Here is a 27,171-nt window from a genome sequence, read left to right as displayed (position 1 = left end):
TCCCCATCCAGACCCGCACGGCCTCCAGGCACCGGGACATCACTTCAAGGGCATCGTTGGGGTGGTCTGGGGTGGAGATGTACAGCTGGGTGTCATCAGCATACAGATGGCACTGCACTCCAAAACCACGGATGATCTCGCCCAGCGGCTTCACATAAATGTTGAACAGGAGAGGCGAGAGGACCGACCTTGTGGTACCTCACAAACCAAGTGCCTTGAGGTCGACCTCTGCCCTCCAGCCAACACAGACTGCGACCGGTCGGAGAGATAGGAGGAGAACCACCGTAAGACAGTGTCTCCCACTCCCAACCCTTCCAACCGGCGCAGCATGATACCATGGTCGATGGTATCAAAAGCCGCTGAGAGGTCTAATAGGACCAGAACAGAGGAGCAACCTCTGTCCCGAGCCCTCCAGAGATCATCAACCAATGCGACCAATGCCGTTTCCGTGCTGTATCCGGGCCTGAAGCTGGACTGAAACGGATCTAGATAGACGGTTTCATCCAGGTACTGCGGGAGCTGTCGCGCAACCACACACTCAAGAAGCGAAGGTTGGAAACTGGACGATAGTTTGCCAAAACAGCTGGGTCCAGAGAGGGCTTCTTGAGGAGGGGCCTCACCACCGCCTCTTTCAAGGCGGGAGGCAAGAACCCCTCACTCAAGGAAGCGTTTATAATCCTCTGGAGCCAGCCTCGTGTAACCTCCCGGGTAGCCAGCACCAACCAGGAGGGACACGGGTCCAATAAACATGTGGTTCAACCTCCCCAGCATCCTGTCCACGTCCTCAGGAGTCACAGGGTCAAACTCATCCCAGATAACAGTCTCAAGACACACCTCAGACAACCCACCTGTACCTACCCAGTCAGAGTCCAAGCCTTCCCGAAATTGAGCGACTTTATCGTGCAGATAATGCGCAAAATCCTCAGCACGACTTGCAAGGGGTCTTCCCACACTCCAAGATGGAGAAGGGAGCGGGTCACCCTAAACAAGGCAGCTGGGCGATTTTCTGCCGACGCGATAAGAGCGGAAAAGTAATTACACTTTGCCGCCTTTATCGCCACTAAGTAGGTCTTGATATAAGACCTCACTAGTGTACGATCAGATTCGGAGCGACTGGCCCTCCAACTACTCTCTAGGCGTCTTTTCCAGCGTTTCATCCCCCTCAGCTCCTCGGAGAACCAAGGGCAGATTCGGCGCCGGGTCTGAGGCCGCAAAGGCACGACCCGATCTAAAGCACCAGCGGCCGCCCTATCCCAGGCGGCCACCAGGTCTTCCGTCGAATCGCGAGCCAGAGTCTCAGGAAATGGCCCAAGCTCCATTCGGAACCTATCAGGATCCATCAGGCGCCTGGGGCGGAACCACCTGATCGGTTCTGCCTCCCTGCGGTGGGGCATAGCGGTCAGGAAGTCAAGTCTGAGGAGAGAATGGTCTGACCATGACAAGGGTTCAATAACTATATCCCCTGTATCTAAGCCATTCAACCACTGACCAGAGACGAAAACCAAGTCCAGCATGTTTCCTCCTGTGTGAGTGGGGCCCTGAATTAACTGGGTCAGGTCCATGGCCGTCATGGAAGCCATGAACTCCCGAGCCACCTCAGATGCTTCACCGATGGACGGCAGGTTGAAATCCCCCATGACTAAAAGCCTGGGGGTATCAACCACCACCCCAGGTATAACACTGAGGAGCTCGGGCAGGGTCGCTGCCACGCAGCAAGGAGCCAGGTATGCAACCAGCAGGCCCATCTGCCTCCCATGGCCCCACTTCACAAGGAGAGACTCACAGCCGGCTATCTGAGGTACAGTGGCCTCCGTAGGATCAAGACCTTCCTTTACAATAACCGCCACCCCCCCCCCCCACCCCTACCCTCGGCTGATGAAATGCGCGGAAACCCGGTGGGCACATTTCTACGAGGGGGACCCCCCCTCCAGGCCCAGCCAGGCCTCTGTAATACCCACCAGGTCCGCTCCCCCCTCCTGAATCAGCTCACAAATGAGGGGGGCTTTATTAACCACAGACCTGGCGTTGCACATCAGCCTAAGACCCAGGCTCTGAGACTCCGGACAACCCAGGGAATGAGAAGAGCATTGGGAGCCGGAGCACGTCACCGCTTGGAGACAGCGGGTGCGCGCCCCCACAACATGATATGGCCCCCTGCTCCCACCATTCCTGCCCCTCCCACCCATGGTCCTGATGACATCGCCCTCTTCCCTACCAACACCAACCCCCTCCGATCCCCGCTCCGCACCTCCCCTAACGAGACCCTGTGCCAGGCCTGGTCCCCTCCCCAGCAAATCACCCTCCCTATCCTTTGCCAAACAACCCTCCCCCCTCCCAAAACCCCTTAAAAGATTGGCAAATGACAATTTTAAAAAACCCCTCAACCCCCTCTTCGCCGCATGCCACCTCTCGGGATTCCAAAATCCGTCATCTAGGTAGGCCCTCGATAAAGTGGAGGGCCAATCCTGCGAGAGGGGGGAGTCTCGCAGAACAAGAAGCTCAGCTGCCGAATACATCTTGCCACAGAGGATAAGTGATCATGTCCCAAGGGTCCAGATGGAAAATAAGAGGTCCAAGGGGGAGCAAATAAGATGGGGGCATCCAAAATCTGAGGTCCAAAGTCCACTGTCCTCTCACCACAGTGGGTAAGATCTCTTGCCAAGTCGACACAGTTCAAGGGGGATACAATCCAACCACCCTCTCACAATGATTGGTTTGATGGTCAGTCCCCCCTACTGGTGAGATGGAAGTAGTGAACCTTTGCAATATCAGTACAGCACAAGGGGTTAAAGTCCATAGCCACCCTCTCACAGTGGCTGGTCTAATAGTCCACAACCACCCTCTCACGGTGGTTGGTCTGATGGTCAGTCCCCTCTGCTGGTGAAATGCAGGTAATACCATACCGACTCCGCCCGAGGGGCACAAAAAAAACCCAAGACTACCCTCTCACGGTGGCTGGTATGATGGACAGTCCCTTCTGCTGGTGGGATGGAAGAAGTACACCGGCTCCCATAATCTCCCAACACAATTTACAGTCCCCCTCCACGGTGTAAATTAGATATTACACTTCTAACTTCTACTGCTTTATATTACTGCATTTGTTTTTAATCTCTATTATATAGCTTCAACAATTTGAAGCAGCTAATAAATTAATTAAATACAGAATTACATATAACTAGCTGCCAAAATACAGTAGTATATTGACATATAAAAGGCCAGGCATCTGTTTTGCCTGTCAACAGAAAAATAAAGCATAAGATACTAACCAGATCACTTTTCTTGGGAATCCCAAACTCTGAACAACCCCCAAATTTCATACTTTCTCAGAGGAAAAAGGCCTAAGTCCTACTTGGAAAAAAGGAAAGTTCCATAATTGCTGACATTTATATGACTATTCACAATATTTACTGCATTATCTTTTGGATAGGGCTGTTGTCTAACTGCAACAACTTGGGTAATATAAATCTTTTGTCACACCCATTCTTAATTCCCATTTTGCAATAGCATTTTGTGTGTGTATGTATGTGTGTATCTGTGTGTACTTCATGTATATTTTTACATATTTGTTACATAAGCAGATACTTATTTGAATATGTGAAGCAGCAGATGGAGACAAGTTTCCTGAAGCCCTCTAACGGTGCATCTGAAATATTTTTTGTTGAAAACAGACATTGTTTCTTTTGCTTTGAGAAAGACCAGTTTCAATCCCTAACTTTTCTAATGATATTGTCAATATACAAGTTATACAGAAGAACAACCCCTAAAATCTCAAAAGTGAAGACAATGCCAAGTTAGTTCAATGTCGATTAGTTGCTGTGCAATAGATCTTAACACATTGTAAGCCGCCCTGAGTCTCCGGAGAAGGGCGGCATATAAATCTAATTAAAAAAAATAAATAGGTTATAGGTTATTTTAACATTGCATAGAATAATAACAGTGGATAATGGATCATGTCACCAGAAAAGCTGGAAGAGAAAACAAAACCAAAGAAAAAGCACCAAAACAGTTAAGGAAAAATAGAAGAAATATTCACAGTATTAAAAGTACAAATACATTTTAAGCTCTCTCCCTAAAGTTACATTATTTTTCTTTCTATAATTTATCCTACCTAATCATCAGAACCATAAATCACAAGTTCATTTATTTCTGCAAAAAGTCGATATGGATATGGCTTCAAAGGTCAAAACACCACTACAACTGACTGTATATTAGAATTTGTATTCGCTATAAAGGATAGATCAAGTTGGAGCACATAACCGGTAGTAGTCCAATCCACTATCTGTCCTTTATTAATTACAACACTAATCTCCCACCTGGTTACATTTGGTCTGATGTAAAATGAAAAGACCCATTATTGACCAACATTTTGGTCTAAATTTACATGTTTGCTTAGGTTTTTGATGGCTAACTAAAGTTTAGAATCGGGAGGGGGGGAAATCAGAGTTTGTGACTCCAGATTTAAATATCAGTTGAACACGAGGATGTTAGGATGAATTAATCCAGAATAAATTAATGGCTTCTAATACCCATAGAGCTAGTAACAGCATATGTTACTCCTCCCCTAAAATAGGATTTGGATCTCCATCCCCCTGGAACACTTGTTGAAACATCTGTTTCATAAAAGTATAGTTGAAATAGCTGAAAACATGCCTGATTGATTATGCTTTCCTAATAACTACTCCAGGGTGAAATGTTTTTTTTTAGATTGCCTGTGCTGAAGTTTACCATATTTTGTTTCCTTTATTTTTGTTAAAATATAAAATCCGCAGGACCGCGACTCCCCAGTTCAAGTACAGAAAACTCTTTCTAATACTTGGCTCCTAGCTCATGATGGTCCGGATTTGGGTAGCCCGGATATAGAAGCCGTCATATTATGCTTTTCCATAAACTCAAAGCGGTATTTGAGAATAACGTTCAAAAACAATTGACTCGAAAAGCCTTAAAAGAGAATAAAACGACCCTAGTCGTTTTATTTATTTTTAGTAAACTACTTAAACGATTCGTGTTTGGAACGTGGCGTGGGAACCTCCGAAAATCCAGGCACCTTCCTTCCCAGACATTTCACCAAAACACACACACACACACACATACACAAAACCACGCACGCATTTCGTCTTGGCGACCTGTCCAGCCTTAAACCAAGCGACCAGCTCTCGCAGAGGCGGCCTGGGCGGGCAGCCGGGCGAGGGAAGAGGAGGAGGAGGAGGAGAGAGGCGGCTCCTTAGGCGGCCATTTGCCTCCGCCCCTCGTCCCTTTCCTCGTCGCCACCGGGATCCGATCCCGCCAGAGCTGCTTTTTAGCGCCGGCGGCCGGGTCGCGGAAGAGCGCCCTTTGGAAGCGAAGGCGGCTGGGCCGGTAAGTTGAGGAGGACGTGGGGTGTGGTTGTTGTTGTTGTTGTTGTTGTAAAAGCAAGGTGAAGTTTCCCCCGAAGAACCGCAACCACAGACTGTTGCTTCTTTCCTTTGCTTCCTCCGTCCTTTTCTCTTTGTCGCCCTCGGGGAGGCTTTCGAAACTCTCCAGAGATCTTAAGTTTCGTCTCCCCGCCCTCTTCTCCAGTGGTCCGCGAGGTTGGATCGATCTTGTCGATCCCTGGAAAGGGGGGGGGGCGAGGGGAAGTCGGTGCCTCTTCAGCCTTTTTGGATGTCTCTAGGGTGGCCACCTCCCTTCGCCACCGCTCCCCCCCCACACCCACACAGACACAGACACGCGCGTCACGCCTTGTTCAGATGGCTGTGTAAACCTTTTCCTTCCCCCCCCCCCACAATTCCCCGGATCTATCCGGTTGCTCCTGTCGAGCCGCCCCAGAAGGTGTCGCGTTCCCTGTGACAAAAGCGCGCTTAAGGTGGGAGAGAAGTGAGTCCAAAGTGCAGGAATTAAAAAAAAAAAAAAAAAAAGAAGTGATTTTAAAATAGAGGATTAAAGCCGTGGTTTTTCTGCCTCAAACGCCTTGATCTTTTCACCCACGAGAATGAGAAATCGTCTCCCGCTGCCTTGGAGTCAGGCTCAATTTCGTTTCTGTAAGATTCTCTGCTCAGTCCTTGTAAATCTCCCATTTTTTTCCGAAATCGGGCCAATATGGAAAAGGGGAAGTGCTTGAATCATTGATCCTTCCCCACCTGTTTCTATATTTCCATGGCACCTATGTTTTATTTTTTTTATTTTTTTTAATCCTTTCTTTTAACGGTGGACGACGTTAGCTAAATCTTCCTTTTCCCAGATTTTGCTGGAAGGCCTTGATCCTCCATATGTATGGACGAACTTGATCTGCTTAGTACATTATGATGATATTGTAAGTGTTTAGCCCAGATATTATTTTGTTAACCTGTTCTAAAATTGGGTTCTAATGCAAATTCCACTTTTATCTTGCTCTGGAATGGTGTAAGTGCGTTCTCTATATAATTGTTCTCCTGTTTTATTTTCCTATCATGAGTGCTCTATGACATTTCCTACATGTAATGAAATAAGACTATAATTTGTGCGAAACTGACTGCATAAAGGGAAGAGATTGTATATGTATATGCAGCAATGTGCCGTGTACATCTGTTTTTGTTGCACGTTAGCTTATCCATAGGAATTGCTATGATAGAGGTACCATATTAGAACAAGATGTTATGTGGTTAGAAAAATCACTATAAATTTCATACTCTTGTGACAATTTAAAGCAGAATGGACAAATATCCTTTTTTGTTTTTGTCTACTGTCTATGTACTTAATGAGCATTTTGTATCCTTTACCAAATAAGTTAACTCTGCCATATGCATATACACCTGCTATGCACCTCCTCTCCGCCTTATTTCTTAATGTATGTGTAAGTGTGTGCAATGTACTCTCATCGCGAAACTATGCACCCTTTTTCCTATGAGTATTTTCCCTTTACCATAGCCAAGATTTCTACTTGCTCCTACTTAGTTCTCAGACTATGAAAATAGTCCTTTCATGGACCTGTAGATGATTGGAGAAGGCATACTAGCTGAAATTAATTAATTAAGCAAAGAGACAAAATTCACAACCTTCCAGGTTCCAAGTCCAATAATAAATGTAGCTTTGCTATATATGTTGAGTTTTGGTGAGTCTTAAACAATAGCCTTTTGGAAAAACAGATCTGATACTTATATGTGCTATCTTGTGTGAAACTGCCAACGGTAGCTGGTTTGTATACAGAGTCCAGATTCAATCCCACATCATATGTTTTTAAAAAAACTAGAATAAAAGATTTGTAAAGATTTATTCTGTATCTCACAGAATCATAATTAAAGTAACCAATATTATATAGCTAAACCAACTTGCCAAAGCAGCTTTATATATCCAAAAAGTGCAACACGTTTAAATTTCATACTCATAATTTTTTTAAGTTAGGGTCTGGAGTTGTTTAAAAAAACAAACCAGCTTTGAATTAACCATTGTTAATGAGAGCAGAAACAGTTGAATTATATTGACACGTTTAAGGTTTTAATCATAAAAGGTATAGTTGAAGATTAAAATTTAAATCTCCCAGTTCTGCTAACTTGACCTTTGAAGAATTTCAGGCTTTTACAAGGACATGTGAAGGCAAGTCCAGGCAAACAAAATAGAAAGTATTTATGCCAGTTTATTCTCTCTAGTACTGGTGGAAGATAAAATTTCTGCAATCATTTGGATTCAATTAGTCATTCAGGGTAGAAACTCCAGGAATGCTCTTAATGTATTTTATGTGACTAGGCTGGTTTCCCTAATCTAGCTCAAAAAAGTCTCTTATCTGTAGTCAAGATCATCATTTTGCATAATACCAGAATTTATGCATGACCATCTCCCAATTTCTTATAATAGGAAAGTTAGTAGAAAGGCTTCTTTTGCCACTTGGTCACTGGATCTAATAATGTATGAATCCCAGTGCTTTTAAATAATTATTGAATATAGTTCAATATTTGCATCATCAGCTTACAAATAAAGTATTGTTTTATTCTATATTGTGAAACTGTGTCTTATTGGGAGACACTGTCCTATCACGCTTGCCTGTCCAAGGGATGGAGATTACAAGAATGACTTTAGTCTTCCAACTTTTGATAGGAATATAAACACTGTGATCATGACATATATAGGTGGATGGGAAGTTGCTGGAAAAGTGATTGATTTGTACTTACAGAAATGGAGGGGGGTTTGGAGGAGGCAGTATGGATTATCTGAATTCATGGATGTCTTCAGGCATAGAAGATACTTATGCCTAGGCACAGGGACAGGGACAGAAGAGACATTAGTCCCTCTCATGGGTAACTCTGTGACTAGAATGGAGAGAACACAACCAATTCTGTCCTAGGTATTCCAGTGTTTTCAAAGCTGTCCACACAATGCTGTATCCTTCTGAGTACTGTTTTATTGGCCCAGTTGTGGTTAAGAGATGGGCCCGTGGTTAACAGGTGTCCCAAGGCTTTATGCTTTCCCCTATCTTTTTTAATACCTACATAAAAGTTTCAGGAGAAGTCACTCATCATTTTGGGGTGATGATAGTCAGTTGTACATTTCCACCTAAGGCTCATTTGGAGATGCAATCGAAATTCTGATTGTGAAAAAAAGGAGACTCGGACTCAATCCACACAAAATGGAGTGGGTGTTAATTTAAAAGCCAACTGATTCCAATCCTGCACCATTTTTAATTCTCAAGGAGGTTGCACTTTCCCAGGAAGAGCAGTCTCCTAAGTGAGTAGTCCCCCAGGACTTGCAGCTCCTGCTTGAAAGAACAAGTAAAAGCTGTGGCTAGTGTTTTAGTTGCAGCCTTACCTTGGAACAGGGCACTCCAAAGATGGTCATGTGTGCTGTTATCATCTCTTGATTAGATAACTAGAATTCGTTCCAGGTGGGTTTGTCCCTGTAGACCAGCCAGAAACCATCCAGGATGTCTCAGCATACGTGCTTACTCAGCCATTGCTCTACCACGTTGCTATCAGTGCTTCACCGATTACTGGTGTATTTCCAATTCAAGATGCTTTACAGCCTTATATGTCTCAGGGGCAGGGTACCTAATAGCCTTCCTTCCCCAGATAGATTTTGCCCATCCCATTCAACTTGGCAAGGCTTATAGGGAGTGTGGCAGAAACAGATCTAACAATAGGCATTCTCTGTAAGAGCTCCTTCCTTTGGAACAGCTTGCTTCCTAGGCAAGAATGGCCTCCACTTTCATGGTTTTCCAGAGTCTGATGAAAACTTAGTTTTTACTTCGGGTGTTAGCTGTGTAGCTTTGGTGCATATGTTAGTCTAATGTTTTAAGGAAACTTGGTGTTATTTATTATTTTATATTTTTAATATCAGTAAACTGACTGGAACTCTTCCAGATTGAGAAAAATATTAGCATCTACAAGCCACTTCCTGAATTCTTGTGATAAATTGATTCTATTTGGTTTCTACAATTAATCCTTCTGATAGCTCCTGGTACTGATAGCAGGGATGTAACATTATTGTATGTATATCTGTTTTGCAAATGTTTTTTCTTTTTTTTTTCTTTAAATTTTTATTATTAAAATATTGGACACAGTGCGACCATCCTGGCATTATCTCCGCCATACACACTAAAATATAAAGCACATATCATATATACTCATCATACATTACTGCTTATATACAATTATTCTGCCCAATATACTCATTTATATTTATATATATTACATCACATTTTGGGTCTACAAATCTTGATTATTTCCTGTTCCAACTCCCACCTCTCAGTTCCAACCGTTGGTAAAATCTGTTCCATATATCATGATATTCTGTCTCCTTTGTTTTTTAATTCTAAGGTCAATCTATCTAATTCTGCGCAAACCAATATTTTCTTTATTATCTCCCTTTCTAAAGGTATATTTTCACTTTTCCATTGTTGGCATATACCATTCCACTGCTGTTATAATGTGTAGTATTAAATATGTTAATTCTTTACTATAGCCCTCTGATATGGTTCCTAATAAAAATAGTTCTGGTTTAAATTCTAATCTTTGTCCAACCATGTTTTCTCCATAGCACAGGCACATTTAGAAACTTTGTGAAATGTAAACGTATATCTGCTTTAGGGAGAAATAGTGCCGTCTTGATTTATCTTGAAACATTCACAACTTCTTTTTCTGGTCTTATTTAGGAACGATGTTAAGTTTCTTTCGCCGAACACTTGGACGCAAGTCTATGCATAAACATGCTGAGAAAGAGCGGCTAAGAGAAGCTCAGCGAGCTGCAACTCACATCCCTGCAGCTGGAGATGAGAAATCTATAATTACGTGCAGGGTCTCTTTGCTGGATGGAACGGATGTCAGTGTGGACTTACCGGTATGATACATTTAATGTATTTTATCAAGAATCTTGGCAAAAGAAAACGTGTCCTCCTTTATCTCTCAGTTGAATGGAATACATTGTGTCCATGTGATTTAGTCAAGAATGCAAAATGTATTAAAGTTAAAAGGTTCTTAAAAGATGTTGGTCATAGGTCTTCCAACAAGAATTTTTAGAAGAAGTACTAGGAACAAAAACTACTGAGGGAATGGACGCTCTCTTTTTCTGTAGTCCCTTACCTGCTATCCATAGTTTCTAGAGAAGGTTGGGGAACTCCCCAAAGCAGATTTGGGTTGTGTGAGAATATTTTTCTTCCAGTGTGTTTCAGATTAAAGAGCAGTCAAAGAAAGCTGCTTTGACAAGGTTTTGGCTTTCTGTGTGTTTTTTTGCAGAAACCCCAGGAGTACTTTGTAAAAGAAAAAGACTTGTATGAGTTAAATCTGACTCCTGGAGTCTTCGTGAATGAATCTGTGAACTTCTCTTGGCAGCGATTTGTATGATTTTAGGATATATTTTTTTTCAACTCGCCTGTCTAGCCAACACCCCAGCATTCCCATGTTCTTTAGCCCAATTAACTAGAGCTGACCTTTTTTTAGCGAAATGCTCTGTTTACTCCCTTTGGCTGATTTATAGTTCAGTTAAAGATGAAAAGAATTATATAGGAGGTTTTGTCCTTTATTTCTTTTTGAGCAAACTGATAATTGGAAAAGATAAATTGCACAAGTCTCATTTCTAAAACAACAAAAAAAGACATCAATTCTTTCTTTTTTTTTAAATGGTAGATTTAATGTGATCTACTTAATAGTAGATTGAAATATTTAACTGCTGTTTGGACTTTCTCTGGCCAGGACAAAATTTTGAAACCTAAATACTGCATATTAATCTAGAAATGGATGGATTTTTATTCCACTCTCTGTATTTGCAAACAATTTCATTTGCTTTATTCTTTTCTGTCATTGTAGATCAAATACTAAAGGCCTAAAGCCAAGAAATTAAATAAAGTTGAACGTATAAATTATGTAACTAATTAGGTCAAAAGTCAGTAGATTGAGACAATGTCTTTCTATTTTGCTGAAATAGAGTTCTGTTGCCATCTAGTTATTAAGATACATCACTTTAGAAATTAAAGTATTCTTGCTTTTTAGTATCTCATGGAATATGATGTATTTCATTGAAAAAAAATATTTCATCAATGTATTGCCTCAATCACAACAGTAACCCGACAGCATACAGAACTTGCATATTTAAGAGTTAAAAGAAGTAACAGAAAAAAACTATTCATAACAAAGAATAGTAATGTTACTAACATTACATTGGAAAAAAACCACAACATAATAAAACATACATCTGGGATCACAAACCATTGTGCTGAAGCTTTGCTGAAAAGCCAAGTTTAAGGGCCTTATGTAAACACAAAAGGGTTTGGGTCCATGCAGACTTCAGGAGGAATTCTGGTCCAGAGGGCAGGTGTGGTCTCAGAGAAGATTCATCTCTCATGACCTACAGATTTCAATGCTCTATTGATGGAACAAGCTGATCCTTCTAGATTTTACAGGATGGGTAGAAACAACTGGTCCCATAGATATCTAGGTCCTAAGCTATGAAGGATTTACTTTGAATTCTAGCCAGTATAGCATGTAGTAGTGTTACATAGGCAAAATAAGGTAAACCTTGGTAGTACAGTGGTTTAAAGCACCCTGTTATTAACACAGCTGCCTGCAATTACTTTAGGTTCGAATCTTACCAGGCTCAAGGTTGACTCAGCCTTCCATCCTTTCTAAGGTAGGTTAAATGAGGACCCAGTTTGTGGGGGCAATAAGCTGACTTTGTATAAAATATACAAAAGTATGAAGGCTATTGCTTAACGCATTGTAAGCCGCCCTGAGTCTCCGGAGAAGGGCGGCATATAAATCAAATTTAAAAACAAACAAACAAAACCTCATAATGATTCATGCTGTTGCATTTTGGATCAGCTCTAGCTTCTGATTGTTCTTCAGGGGCAGCCATATAAAGAATGCATTGCAGTAGTCTTCATGCGGAGTGACCAAGCAGGAGTAACTGCATAAAGATCATAATCTGAAGATCCCTCCACATTCTGGGAGGATCATAACTGGCACATCACATGAATCTGTGCAAAAGCCTATATATTTTTCATTTATGGAAGAGGTACCGCTTGATGGGAGTATTTTGCGGGATCATCAAGATTGATGAAAAAAAATACTTTTGCAGTAAAATGGCTTTATTCAGACTTGCAACAAATGCAGACTTTGTGAATTACTCCTTGTTTTATTTTTCTTTTTAAAAACAAGCAGCTTTTTCTCAGTATGAATGGCCTCAAAATTCTGTTAGTAGAGATGTATTTAAAGCTTCGGTATTGTGTGTGCATTTTAAACACTTTAACCTTTTATGAATGTTGGGTATGGGAGAAAAGGAAGCAGGAATTTAGGTTGACAGCTTATGGTAACTGCTTAGGGGCATTCATGATTTACCATAAAAGAGATTTGTTCTGATTTTTTCTGCATCTAAACTAGGCACATAAGAAATTTCAAAAGTTCATAGTTATTGCCATTCCTTTTCAGTAGGCTAAAAATGGTTGGATTTTTCTTTTAGCAGCATTTCTCCTATTCACCATCTGGAATGTTATGAGATTGAATTATCTTCCCCAAACCCTTGGACATTGTCCACTTGTTCTATATTGAATAATAGACATATTTATGATTAGTTGAGATGGCATTAAGATTTACTATATGACAATTTCTTCCCTTGAGAGAATAATAGTAATTGTGCTTCCCATCACTTGTTGGATTTTATAAAAAGTACATACTGGTAATTGGTATTTCAGTTTAAAATGATTCAAAATGCATGCTATTAATCAATTGAAACAATGGAAACATTTCAAGGAATTACTTTTAGTTTTTTGCAACTTTTGAATTGAATTTTGTATTTAAATTTTTATTTCTGATATGGATTTATTAAGTAAAAAATAGTTGTATGGCACAAAAGGGCTTGTTCTGGATTTTATAATATAATAAGAAAAGATATTGAATTATTGCAGAGAAACTTTTAATACCAGATACTTTAGGGTTTGCAGGATTCCTGGAATAGAAATGATTAATAACCAATGGTTTGGGAATATACAGAAAACGCTTTCATTTAACTTACTGTATATTGAGATGGGATTGTTGATCTTTTTGTAATGAAATATTTGATTACTATATAAATAGTATAATTATTATTGGAACTTTAAAAAATAGTTTGGATAATCACTTTTAGATTTTTTTTTATTTCCTAATTATTTTACCTAGCATATATGCATTCTGAATTAAAATGAAGGTTCTTGAATAGTTTGTTTGGCACTAAAGTTTTTGTTATGGTTAAGAATAAAATGCACAAATCCCCCCCCTCAAAAAAACACATCTTGGATTACAAACTATGTGTTATCCTAAAGAATTTGGAAATGCTTCTGAAAAATTAAATTAACAATAAAGAAATCTGAATTTCTTAATAGTGTTGGCTTCAGTAATCAATTCTAAGTCCTTTTGGGAACTGTGTAGATAATGAGATAAAACAATAGGATCTACTATCATAATACAATAAGAAGTTTCTGGTTCATTTAGTAAAAAATTAACTATTATAATTTGAAGCCAGAAGAATAGGTAGTATTTATAAAATTATGGAATAGTGGACTTGAAAGGAACACTATTTTATCCAACCTTTAATATATATAGGAAAATAAATTACATAATTTTTAAAAAAATCCCTGGAGACAGAGAACCCATGATCTCCATAGATATTTCCTAATGCTAGAAAGATCTTATCAGAAAGTTTATCCATATATCTAAATGAAATACAGATAAGTACAATGTGTACCTGTTGTTTGGTCCTAGTTTATATGGAAAGGAAACTTGTTCCTGATAATCTTCCCTGGGAAATACTTTTAGATACCTGAATGTTGATATCATGTGTCTCTTCAGTCTCTTTTTCCAAAGACTGAATTTCACCCCATTCTTCGGCCTGTTCTCATAACACACGTCCTCAATTTTTTTGGATTATTTTTGTCACTCTCCATTAGACTTGTTCTAATTTATAATTTGAGAAGGGGAACATTTGTGTCTCCTTCTTTGGGGTAGAAAACAAGCTAACAAGTATGCAACATCTTCTTGTCCCTGCTTTCACCTCTTATATTTGAATATTTAACTTTCCTCAGAGTTGAAAATGCCATGCAAAAACTCACTGGCTGCAGATGTAGGATTGGATTTGGGAACTGGGAAGGAATGAGTGAACACTTAAGGGGAACTTTTCAGAAAAGATTGTTCAGTCCTAAGAAAGAGGAACATATGGGGAAGAAAATCGGAATAACCCCAAATGGGGCAGAGCAAAACCCTGAGGGTTTTTTCAAAATTCTGTTACTCTGCAAAAAGAGCATTCTTGGAATTCCTGCCATGACTGTTTCTTGCCCACACTGGATCATACTTTCTCAGACCAACACACCTCACAGGATTATTGTTGCAGGGGAAAAACTAGAAGAAGGCATGTTACACATGCCATCTTGTACTCCTGCAGGAAAGGTGAAATAAACATCTCAATGAATCATTATTAGTTCAATTATCGGAGTCAATATGTTCACTGCTATTCTTTCTTTGGTCTCTGGAATAGTTTTACAGCCAGAATTTGTACCTATAGTGTCAAGAGACCTGGAGTACTTCTTGGCGGCTTCTGGCCTCAGAAGTAGAGTTAATCTGTAACTAAGCTATATCTTCCTAACTTGATTCCTCTTGCAATTTCAGAAAAAAGCCAAAGGACAACATCTGTTTGAGCAGATAATGTATCATCTGGACCTCATTGAAAATGATTACTTTGGCCTACGATTCATGGATTCAGCACAAGTGGCTGTGAGTATCATGGTATTTTTCGATAAAATATTCTAGTAGATTAAATCATATTAAGTGGAATTTGAGTTTTATGTATTATATAGTGTGTTATAAACATGTTTTTCATGATAAAACAATTTATCAGTACTGTTATTTTAGAGCAGGGGTGTCAAACTCAAGGCTTGGGGGCCAGATCTGGCACACCAGGTGCTTAGATCTGGTCCGCGGGGCCACCCTAGAAATAGCAAAGGACCAGCCTGCAGTGCCTCTGCCAGGGAAAATGGAGCTCAGGAGAGCCGCATGCGGCCCTCCCGAGCTCCATTTTCCCTGGCAGAGAGTTGCAGGAAGCCATCACAGCGGAAAACTGAGCTCGCAAGGGCTGCATGAGGCCCTCCCAGGCTCCGTTTTCTCTGGCAGAGGGTTGCAGGAGGCCATCGCAGTCGGAAACGGAGCTCACGAGGCCTGTGTATGGCCCTCTTGGGCTCCGTTTTCGTTGGCAGAGGGTTGCAGGAGGCCGTCACAGCCAGAAACAGAGCTTGGGAGCCTGTTTTCTCTGGCAGAGTGCTCGGGCCACCAAAGGCGCCCCTGACATGAGTGACGTCGAGCTGGCCACGCCTACCCCAGTCCCTGAGGTCAAACACAACCCTGATGTGGCCCTCAATGAAATCGAGTTTCACACCCCTGCTTTAGAGGTTGTTCTTAGTCATGCCAGTGGAATTGTCCAACATATATGTAGAGTACTCAAATTTGGTAAATGTTCATTTAACATCTTTTGGTAATATTTTTTCTCCACTAACAAATTTTATTAAAAGGCATATGCTTTCAGATACCCTTTTATTTTTTGCCACCATAGGTAACGTGGTTCTCCTAAAGGGTGGACATCTTTCATTTGCTATTCTTTCATGTGCTTCTGCCAGCTCACATTAAAAAGATTGCTGCTTATGGCATGTTTTCTTATAAAGTTTGCCCATATATCCTCAGGTTATTGTCAGTACTGGGTACCATACTAATCTAAGGTAACAAATCAATTGTTTGTATTTGTGTTCAGTCATTTTCACTTATTTATAGTCTGAATGCATTTATGATTCTTATGTGTTGGTGGGTAATTTTTAATCCTTTGAAAAATTTGTTGGAAAGCTTGTTTTAATTTGAAGTTCTATTTATTTATTTATTTATTTAGACTTCTATACCGCCCTTCTCCCGAGGGACTCAGGGCGGTGTACAGCCATATTAAAACACATAGATTTACAAAATTTAAAATCAGTTAAAATCAAATATATAGAATTTGGCTCAAAAATTAAAACACACCTAAAACACACCTACACCCCTTATAAAATTCCTATTAGGCCAGTCCGGCTTGCTGGAACAGAAGGGTCTTCAGGGCGCGGCGAAAGGTACACAGGTTGGGGCTAAGAAAAAGCTCTAGGGGGAGTCATTCCAGAGAGCTGGTGCCCCCACAGAGAAGGCTCTCCCCCTGGGTGTCGCCAGTCGACTGTTTGGCCGACAGCACCCTGAGGAGCCCCTCTCTGTGGGAGCGTATTGGCCGGTGGGAGGCTGTTGGTGGCAGAAGGCGGTCTCGTATATACCCCTAAGCCGGTCCTAAGCCATGGAGCGCTTTAAAGGTGGTCACCAACACCTTGAATCGTACTCGGAAGACCACTGGGAGCCAGTGCAACTCGCGCAGGAGGGGTGTCGTGGGAGCGCCGAGTCGCCCCCCATAACCAGCCACGCGGCCACATTCTGGACCAGCTAGAGCCTCCGAGTGCTCTTCAAGGGGAGCCCCATGTAGAGAGCGTTGCAGTAGTCCAGACGGGACGTGACGAGGGCGAGAGTGACCGTGCGCAGGGCATCCTGGTCCAGAAAGGGACACAACTGGTGTATCAGGCGAACCTGATAAAAAGCTCCACTGGCCACGGCCGTCATATGCTCTTCCAAGGACAGCCATGCGTCCAGAAGAACACCCAAGTTGCGAGCCCTCTCTGAGGGGGCCAAGATCTCGCCCCCAATAGTCAGCGATGGACCCAGCTGACTATACCGGGACGCCGGAAACCACAGCCACTCGGTCTTGGAAGAGTGCTTGTTCCTCCCCATCCAGATCGGCACCGCCTCCAGGCACTGGGACATCATGTCAAGGGCATCATTGGGGTGGTTCGGAGTGGAGTGGAGATGTACAGCTGGGTGCTGTCAGCATACTGATGGAATCTCACTCCAAAACCACGGATGATCTCGCCCAGCGGCTTCACATAAATGTTGAACAGAAGGGGCGAGAGGACTGACCCTTGCGGCACCCCACAAACAAGACGCCTCGAGGTCGACCTCTGCACCCCTGCCAACACAAACTGCGTACAGTCGGAGAGGAAGGAGGAGAACCACCGCAACACGGTGCCCCCACTCCCAGCCCCTTCAATCGTCGCAGCATGATACCATGGTCGATGGTATCAAAAGCCGCTGAGAGATCTAATAGGACCAGGACAGAGGAGCAACCCCTGTCCCGAGCCCTCCAGAGATCATCAACCAATGCGACCAATGCCAATTCCATGCTGTGCCCTGGCCTGAAGCCCGACTGGAACGGATCTAGATAGATGGAACCGAGGAAGCTGTCTCACCACCACACTCTCAACAGCCTTCGCCACGAAGCGGAGGTTGGAGACAGGACAATAATTAGCTAATACAGCCGGGTCCAGGGAAGGCTTCTTGAGGAGGGGCCTCACCACCACCTCTTTCAGGGCGGATGGGAAGACGCCCTCACTCAACGAAGCGTTGATAATCTCCTGAAACCAGCCTCGCATAACCTCCTGGGAGGCCAGCACCAACCAGGAGGGACACGGATCCAATAAACATGTGGCAGCGCTAAACCTCCCCAGAATCCTGTCCACGTCCTTGGGAGTCATAGGGTCAAACCCTCCCAGATAACATTCTCAAGACCTCCATCACTTCATCCGGATCTACCCAATCAGAGTCCAGACCTTCCCGAATCTGAGTGACTTTGTCATGCAGGAATTGCACAAAATCCTCAGCCCTGCCCTGCAAGGGATCTTCCCTCGCTCCCAGATAAAGGAGGGAGCAGGTCACCCTAAACAGGGCTGCTGGGTGGTTCTCTGCAGACCCGATAAGAGCGGAAAAATAATTAAATTTTGCCGCTTTTATCGCCACTAGGTAGATCTTAATATGAGACCTCACCAGTTTTCGGTCAGATTCGGAACGACTGGCCCTCCAATCACTCTCCAGGCGTCTTTTCCGGTGCTTCATCTCTCTCAGCTCCTTGGAGAACCAGGGAGCCAGTTGAGATCGGCACCGGGTAAGAGGCCGCAAAGGCACGACACGATCCAGAGCTCCGGCAGCCACCCTATCTCAGGCGGCCACCAGCTCTTCAGTCATGCCGTGAGCCAGAGCCTCAGGGAATGGCCCAAGCTCCATCAGGAACCTACCCAGGTCCATCAGGCGCCTGGGATGGAACCATCTAATTGGTTCCATCTCCCTGCGGTGAGGTGTAGCGGTTCGAAAGTCAGTGCGAAGAAGGGAGCGATCCGACCATGACAAGGGCTCGATGACTAAATCCCCTCTTTCCAGATCACTCTGCCACTGACCAGAGACAAAAATCAGTTCCAGAGTGTGTGTCCCCCCATGTGAGTAGGGCCTTGAACTAATTGGGTCAGGTCCAAGGCCGTCATGGAAGCCAAGAACTCCCAAGCCGCCATAGACGTTTCGCCGACAGATGGCAAGTTGAAATCCCCCATAACCATAAGCCTGGGGGTATCAACCGCCACCCCAGCTATCATGTCAGGCAGCTCGGGCAGGGCCGCTGCCATGCAGCAGGGAGTACGTGATCAGCAGGCCCATCTGCACCCCACAACCCCACTTCACAAGGAGGGACTCACATCCGGCTATCTGAGGTACAGTGGTCTCCCTCGGACATAGACTTTCTTTAATAATAACCGCCACCCCCCCCCCGCCCCTACCCTGAGCCCTCAGCTGATGAAATGCCCGGAAACCTGGTGGGCACATTTCAATCAGGGGCACCTCCCCTTCTGGGCCCAACCAGGTCTCCGTGATACCTGCCGTATCTGTTCCCCCCTCCTGAATAAGATCGTAAATGAGGGGGGCCTTATTTATCATGGATCTGGTGTTGCACAACAACAGCCGAAGGCCCAGGCCCTGAGAGTCTGTGCTACCTGGGGAACGAGTGAAGCCTTGGAGACCGGAGTGCACAATCGCTCGAAGATAGCGGGAGCGCACTCCCATAACATGATATGGCCCCCTGCTTCCACCATATCTGCCCCTCCCATCCACAATACAGATCATACGGCCCTCATAAAATCGAGCTCTAGCCCCCTCCCTGATGTCCAACCCTGCACCCCTAGTGCCGCTGTCCTCTGCCAGACAGGGCCTTGATCCTTGTGGGTTCTCCCCCAATCCCACTCTGGTCATCCCTGAACCCCTTAAAATTTTAGTTAACAATACATTTTAAAAAACCCTTAATCTCCTCTTTGACACATGCCATCTCTTGGGGTTCCAAAACCCGTCATCAAGATAGGCTCTCGATAAAGTGGAGGGCCAAACCTGCGAGAGGGGGGAATCTCGCAGCGCAAGAAGCTTGGACCTTGAGTACATCCAAAACTCTGGGATGATGGTACAAATAAGGCCAGGGAGTCCATAATGATAGTCCAAAACCGTCCAGGAAACAAGGCCAGATTAAACATAACCGGGAGAGTCACCACTGCCCTCTCACGGCAAGAGTCATAGCGTTCCGACCAACTGGGGGCAACATCCAAACCACCCTCTCATGGTGGTTGGCCATACTGGTCATGGAAAAGATGGAACATCCAAACCCCCTCTCATGGTGGTTGGCCACACTGGACAGGGAAAAGGTGGAACATCCCACCAGTGGTGAAGACGCAGTATAGAACCGACTCTGTCACTCCTCCCGTAAACTGCCATTTTTCCATACAGCCAGCGAGCAGGATGAAAAACAGGGCCAGGTCCCAAAACTCCGGAATAAGAAGGTTCACATTGTTCACAAAGGCGAAACGTACTAGAAAGGGAAAAGATGGAAACGGATGGGGCCACCTCCATCGAGCAGGAACCAATAGAGCAGGATGGCCATCCTCGAGCCTGTAAATCGGCCGAGAGTGTGGGGGGTTATCTGAGGCGACAGGGTAGCCACCACTCTGCCATCCTTTCGACTCTCCTCCTCCACCTCAGATCTTCAACATCCACTCCATGCCCAATCTTAGCCTCCAACGGTGTTAGTGGAGGAGGCCTCGCCACAGAGACTAATCTTCGTGAGATACCCCGAAGGCCCTATAGTGGTCCAGAATGCTCCAGGGTCTAAATTCCACGATGGAGGGTCTCCCATCGTAATACTCCTCATCCACTGTTAGCGCCCGACTTCCGGCCGTCCCACCCCATCGTGGGCACCACCAACAGCCACCTCGCCATGTATCTTCATCTTGCAAATGCCCCCTACCTCCGCCCAGGGCGTCTGCAGCTTCGACAGAAGGAATGCTGCCCACGCCGACGACAATGCTCCGGTTGTAAAAGCCGATGGATCATCTAGCCAGAAAAGTCGGTTAAACAAGCCGACGGACTAGTTCGCCGCCATCCACCGCCGCCGCCCATAAGCCGTTGATGCTGCCCTTCCCGTGGCGACTATAAAGCTGGATTTTCTCACAGAGACGATGTTCCCGGGAGCGTTAGAGAGCGAAAAAGCTCTCTAACGATTGGCGACACGCTCCGCTTGCTGGGCAGGGGGTTGTAGGTGGTCAGAACGGCCCCCCAGAACCTCCACAACGGCCAAATATCACCCCATCTTTCCACAGCGTTTAGTGCAGGACCGCCATCTTGGGCATGCGCAGAGACATTTCTTTTCGTTTTATGCAAATCATAATGGGATGTAGTGTCCAAGGGGGAAAAATGCTTATTTTGTTCTGTGAGCTATGCCTGTGTTGAAAGTTTTGTGTTCTTTACTGTTCATCTTGCTCCTCCCTCTCACTTTATATTAGAATAGAATAGAATAGAATTTTTTATTGGCCAAGTGTGATTGGACACACAAGGAATTTGTCTTGGTGCATATGCTCTCAGTGTACATAAAAGAAAAGATATGTTCATCAAGAATCATAAGGTACAACAGTTAATGACAGTCATAGGATACAAATAAGCAATCCGGAAACAATATCAATATAAATCGTAAGGATACAAGCAACAAAATTACAATCATACAGTCATAAGTGGAAGGAGATGGGTGGTGGGAACGATGAGAAGATTAATAGTAGTGCTGACTTAGTAAATAGTTTGACAGTGTTGAGGGAATTATTTGTTTAGTAGAGTGATGGCATTCAGGAAAAAACTGAAATATTGGAGGTTAGAATCCTTTCTCATTCAGCATAATGCAAAATTTATTTATTTATTTATTAGTCACATTTTTATGCCCAACTCCCGAGGGACTCTGGGTGGCTAACAACAAAGAATAAAACAATGCGAACAATATCCCATACAAAAGTTTAAAAAGAAAACATTAAAACCCATACACTCCAATTCGTGGCTGGGTCTCGCAGGATCACCGTAGCGAGATCAATGGCCCCAGGCCTGTCGGAAGAGCCAGGTCTTCATCGCTTTTCGGAAGGCCAGTAGGGTGGGGGCAGTAGTAGACAAAAGCTCGCACGGCTGCATTCTGGACCAGTTGTAGATATCCTAAATCCCAATATCTAACATTTCCCTAACAGCTCAGGTTAGGAAATATGAATGTACTTGATTTATAGCCCTGCTTTCTTCCCTGCAAACACTCAAAATTTAAAGAAAAGTAGACTAAAAAAAAGTAAGATGAATAATACAATAATATTAAAATAATCTTAACAGTTAAAAGCATGCTAAAAGTATGGATTTTTAGGGATTTTCTGAGTGCCGAGAGAGTGGAAATCAAGGATTACATTCTGAGAACAATGCAGGAACTGGTCCTGTTGCATGTACCAGAAAAAAAATGACCCTGTGACATAGTGGGTGTCTTCAAGAGGTTCTTTCCTGCCATTCTTAACAATTCGATTGGTTTACAATCAGAGTGATATCAGAATTCTCCCGAATAATTTGGTTTTTTCATCTCCCTCTCCCTCTATCCATTCATACATCTGTACGTCCTAAGATTCCAGTGTTTGAAAAGACTTTGAAAGTTACAATAGGGGCATATTTGGATTTCTTGATGATGAATTCTGATTCTATTTGAATAGCTCTTGGAATTGTTATTTTTATAGTAGACAAAAAGCTGTCATTGAGTTTGATTCTGATCTCCTGCTGCTAGTGAATATATAGGTTCAGTTTTGCGGAACTTCTTAACTAGGGAGTAAGAAACATGTGCGTCTCCAAATGTTACCAGTTACATTTCATCGCTCTTGAGCTACTGAAAGTTCAGCATGGAATATTTCTTGTTTCTGTGATCAAAGTAGTGATCAGAAATTTAGGAAGCATCATAAGGAAAGTGTTTCAATCAATCAATGTCATAGAATTGATATTGAATGTTCCTCAGTCCCACAGAGGCCAAAATCCAAGTGGGAGAACAGATTCCTCCTCTCTAATTAATTGAATTACATTTTATTTGAATTGAATTTAAGCTGGTTTTATAGCTGGTTTTGGTTCAGAAGCATCCCTGATTAGTCATACGGTATGAATGATTGCTGTTAGATAGGGGAATGGATTCGGGTTAGTTTTGTTGAACTTCCCTGCAGGTTGTTGAACATTTCTGGACCTTGCTGATTTGGGACTGAAATCACAATATTACCTTCTATCAATGTAAGAAAATGTGTCTTATTCAATGTCTTTGCCACTGATTTATGGCAAAAATGGATTTAATACACCAGTTTTGCCTCTTAACCCCTCCCATTGCTAAAAAAATCCAGCCTAATTCACTCCATCACTGTCATTACAGCACTAACCTTGTGACCTTAATGATGTTGTTTTTAAATAGTTTTTCAGTCACAAGGGGATCACTACTTCTGGATTAGGGCAATTCACCAGAGTTCTGTTTTGTCTCCTGTAATGATTTTTTATTTGTTTCCAATATGTAAGAGTTCTTATTGTTTTTTTTTATTTGTTTGTTTGCCTCATTGTTCAATATAGTACTTCAGGATTTATTGAATCTTGCCATTGTATAGTTTCCCTAGTACAAGAGAGCTAGGATTCCAAGTAAATAAATAAAACTCTGCAAGTGTTAGATGTCACAATCCTTTAAAAAAAATATTCTCCAAACAGATGAAAATTAATTAATTAATTTTTTCAGATTGATCACACTTTGCGACCCACTGTCACAGAGATGCATTTTTTAAACAGTTATTTTGGCTGTTAGGGACCACAAAGTTTGTGTCTTGTAGTGTCAAAAGTGGGTCAGTCTGAACAATTGACAGACTTCAGGGGTGAGGTGAATAGATGCACTTTGACTTACATTTTATTGAGAATAGGCCAGAGAATAATTTATTGTAACTCTGACATTTAGTACCATTATAATACTCTTCTGTTAACACAGAATTTCCTGTAGATAAGAAAGCAGGTTGGCCAAAGAGGGAAAGCTTGTTTTTCCACAAGTCCACAACACTGCTGTAGCTAGAGAAAAGAAAATTCTCCCATAACCAGACTCGGAAAAACCCTGCCAATGGTAGAGTGATAGTATGATCTCTACTTCCTCTGTAAGAATGGGCAGTAATGTTTTATTTCTTATTTTTTTAAAACAGGTAGGCAATCAACAGTATGTAAGTAGCCACTGGCTTCCATGCTATAGCCCCAAGTCACTATGCTAAAATTTAATGGCAAAGTGGCCAATTTTTCAGTATAATTTTTAGCAATATTTTGTGTAGTTGTGTTTATTGTCATTTTAATTTTTGAGTTTGAAATATTGCATCCTCTTTCCAAAATGTGGCTGTTTTTTTTGTTTTTTGTCCCCAGTCATGTTTTTAGAAAAGGCAGTTCTTGATGGAAGTAAATATGCCATGCTAAGCTCTCAAGGAATGCCATAGTAGAGACTAAAGAGCTTAATATGCTGTAGGACAGGGATCCCCAAGTTTTTTGGTTCTGAGGACTGGCAGTGGAGGCAGATTCAGTGGGTTCAGCCATGGGGGGGGGAGGGATGGTTTCACATGCACAACCAAAATCCTCTGTATGCATAAATGAGATTTTGTGCGTTTACCTGCTGCTTTGGCAGCCCAATTCCCAACGGGCTATGCCATGGGGGTTGAGGAGCCTAGCAATAAGAACTAGCTTTTTTTTTTAATGTACTATTCAGCAGGATGTCTTACTAAGTAGGATAGTCCACATTAAATACAGGTTATCATTCTAATTGGGACCATTGTTAAGTGAAGTGGTCATTAAGCAAAACATTCTAATTTAGCAACAACAGTCCTGGCAATCCAGATTGCAGTCATTAGGCAATGACCTCATGGTTCTGCCTTTAAAAAAAAAGGAATATAGATGGGAGAAGATAAAAAGTTGAAATACAGGCAGATTGTGCAGGGATGGAGAACATGACCGCAGGATATTGCAGTAGTCATAACTGTGGGCTAGTCGCCTAATTTTGATCACATGACTTCAGGAATGTTGCAATGGTCACAGTTTTGGGGACCCATCATAAATCATTTTTTCAGCACCATCTTCACTTTCAACAGTCTTTGAGCAAATGAACATAATCCAAGGACTACTATTTTGTTTTGGGATTGGCTACATACAGTCAGGTCCAGAAATATTGGGACATCGACACAATTCTAACATCTTTGGCTCTATACACCACCACAATGGAGTTGGAATGAAACAAACACAATGTGCGTTAACTGCAGACTGTCAGCTTTAATTTGAGGGTATGTACATCCAACTCAGGTGAACGGTGTAGGACTTACAGCAGTTTGTATATGTGCCTCCCACTTGTTAAGGGACCAAAAGTAATGGGACAATTGGCTTCTCAGCTGTTCCATGGCCAGGTGTGTGATATTCCCTCATTACCCCAATTACAATGTGCAGATAAAAGGCCCAGAGTTCATTTCAAGTGTGCTATTTGCATTTGGAATCTGTTGCTGTCAACTCTCAAGATGAGATCCAAAGAGCTGTCACTATCAGTGAAGCAAGCCATCATTAGGCTGAAGAAACAAAACAAACCCATCAGAGAGATAGCAAGAACATTAGGCATGGCCAAAACAACTGTTTGAAACATTCTCAAAAAGAAGGAATGCACCGGTGAGCTCAGCAACACCAAAAGATCTGGGAGACCATGGAAAACAAGTGTGGTGGATGACCGAAGAATTCTTTCCCTGGTGAAGAAAACACCCTTCACAACAGTTGGCCAGATCAAGAACACTCTACAGGAGGTAGGTGTATGTGTGTCAAAGTCAACAATCAAGAGAAGACTTCACCAGAATGAATACAGAGGGTTCACCACAAGATGTAAACCATTGGTGAGCTTCAAAAACAGGAAGGCCAGATTATAGTTTGCCAAACAACATCTAACAAAGCCTTCACAGTTCTGGAACAAGATCCTATGGACAGATGAGACCAAGATCAACTTGTACCAGAGTGATGGGAAGAGAAGAGTATAGAGAAGGAAAGGAATTGCTCATGATCCTAAGCATATCACCTCATCAGTGAAGCATGGTGGTGGTAGTGTCATGGCGTGGGCATGTATGGCTGCCAATGGAACTGGTTCTCTTGTATTTATTGATGATGTGACTGCTGACAAAAGCAGCAGGATGAATTCTGAAGTGTTTTGGGCAATATTATCTGCTCACATTCAGCCAAATGCTGCAGAACTCATTGGACGGCACTTCACAGTGCAGATGGACAATGACCCAAAGCATACTGCAAAAGCAACCAAAGAGTTTTTGAAGGGACAGAAGTGGAATGTTATGCAATGGCCAAGTCAATCACCTGACCTGAATCCCATTGAGCATGCATTTCACTTGCTGAAGACAAAACTGAAGGGAAAATGCCCCAAGAACAAGCAGGAACTGAAGACAGTTGCAGTAGAGGCCTGGCAGAGCATCACCAGGGATGAAACCCACTGTCTGGTGATGTCTATGCGTTCCAGACTTCAGGCTGTGATTGACTGCAAAGGATTTGCAACCAAGTATTAAGAAGGGAAAGTTTGATTTATGATTATTATTCTGTCCCATTACTTTTGGTCCCTTAACAAGTGGGAGGCACATATGCAAACTGCTGTAAGTCCTACACCGTTCACCTGAGTTGGATGTACATACCCTCAAATTAAGTCTGACAGTCTGCAGTTAACGCACATTGTATTTGTTTCATTCCAACTCCATTGTTGTGGTGTATAGAGCCAAAGATGTTAGAATTGTGTCGATGTCCCAATATTTCTGGACCTGACTGTATATACTAGCAAATAGATAGATGGGGAAGAAATGGAGGTAGTGACAGATTTTATTTTCCTGTGTTCCAAGATCACCACAGATGGGGACTGCAGCCAAGAAATTAAAATACGCTTGCTCTTGGGGAGGAAAGCTATGGCAAATCTAGACAGGATACTAAAAAGGAGAGACATCACCTGCCAACAAAAGTGCATATAGTCAAGGCTATGGTTTTCCCAGTTGCAATGTATGGCTGTGAAAGTTGGACCATAAGGAAGGCTGAGTGCCAAAGAAATGAGGCCTTTGAACTATGGTGCTGGAGAAGGTTCCTGTGAGTCCCTTGGACTGCAAGGCGATCAAACCGGTCAGTCCTAGAGGAGATCAACCCTGACTGCTCTTTAGAAGGCCAGATCTTGAAGATGAAACTGAAATACTTTGGCCACCTAATCAGAAGGAAGGAGTCACTGGAGAAGAGCCTAACGCTGGAAACGATTGAGGGCAACAGAAGGGGACAATAGAGAATGAGGTGGCTGGATGGAGTCACTGAAGTAGTTGGCGTGAGCTTAAATGGATTCCAGAGGATGGTAGAAGACAGGAAGGCCTGGAGAAACGTTGTCCATGGGGTCGCGATGGGTGGGACATGACTTCGCAACTAACAACACATATATACGGTAACTGCAAGAACCATA

At 43.0% G+C, this 27,171-nt stretch overlaps 1 protein-coding gene across 1 annotated transcript in view; it reads left to right on the top strand.

Moving 5' to 3' along the window:
* Positions 1 to 5,291: 5,291 nt before the first annotated feature.
* EPB41L5 (erythrocyte membrane protein band 4.1 like 5) overlaps positions 5,292 to 27,171 on the top strand; it is a 66,333-nt gene continuing 44,453 nt past the window's right edge. Inside the window, exons 1-3 of the mRNA XM_070951123.1 lie at positions 5,292 to 5,355; positions 10,097 to 10,281; positions 15,072 to 15,176. Coding sequence (XP_070807224.1) covers positions 10,102 to 10,281; positions 15,072 to 15,176 — 285 coding nt within the window. The 5' untranslated portion in view covers positions 5,292 to 5,355; positions 10,097 to 10,101. The remainder of the gene's footprint in view (positions 5,356 to 10,096; positions 10,282 to 15,071; positions 15,177 to 27,171) is intronic.

This window comes from Pituophis catenifer, unplaced genomic scaffold, assembly GCF_029215685.1.
Source record: "Pituophis catenifer annectens isolate HBS135680 unplaced genomic scaffold, rPitCat1.0.hap2 SCAF_1, whole genome shotgun sequence".
NCBI lineage: Eukaryota > Metazoa > Chordata > Lepidosauria > Squamata > Colubridae > Pituophis > Pituophis catenifer.
This window is presented reverse-complemented; position numbering and strand designations above follow the sequence as displayed.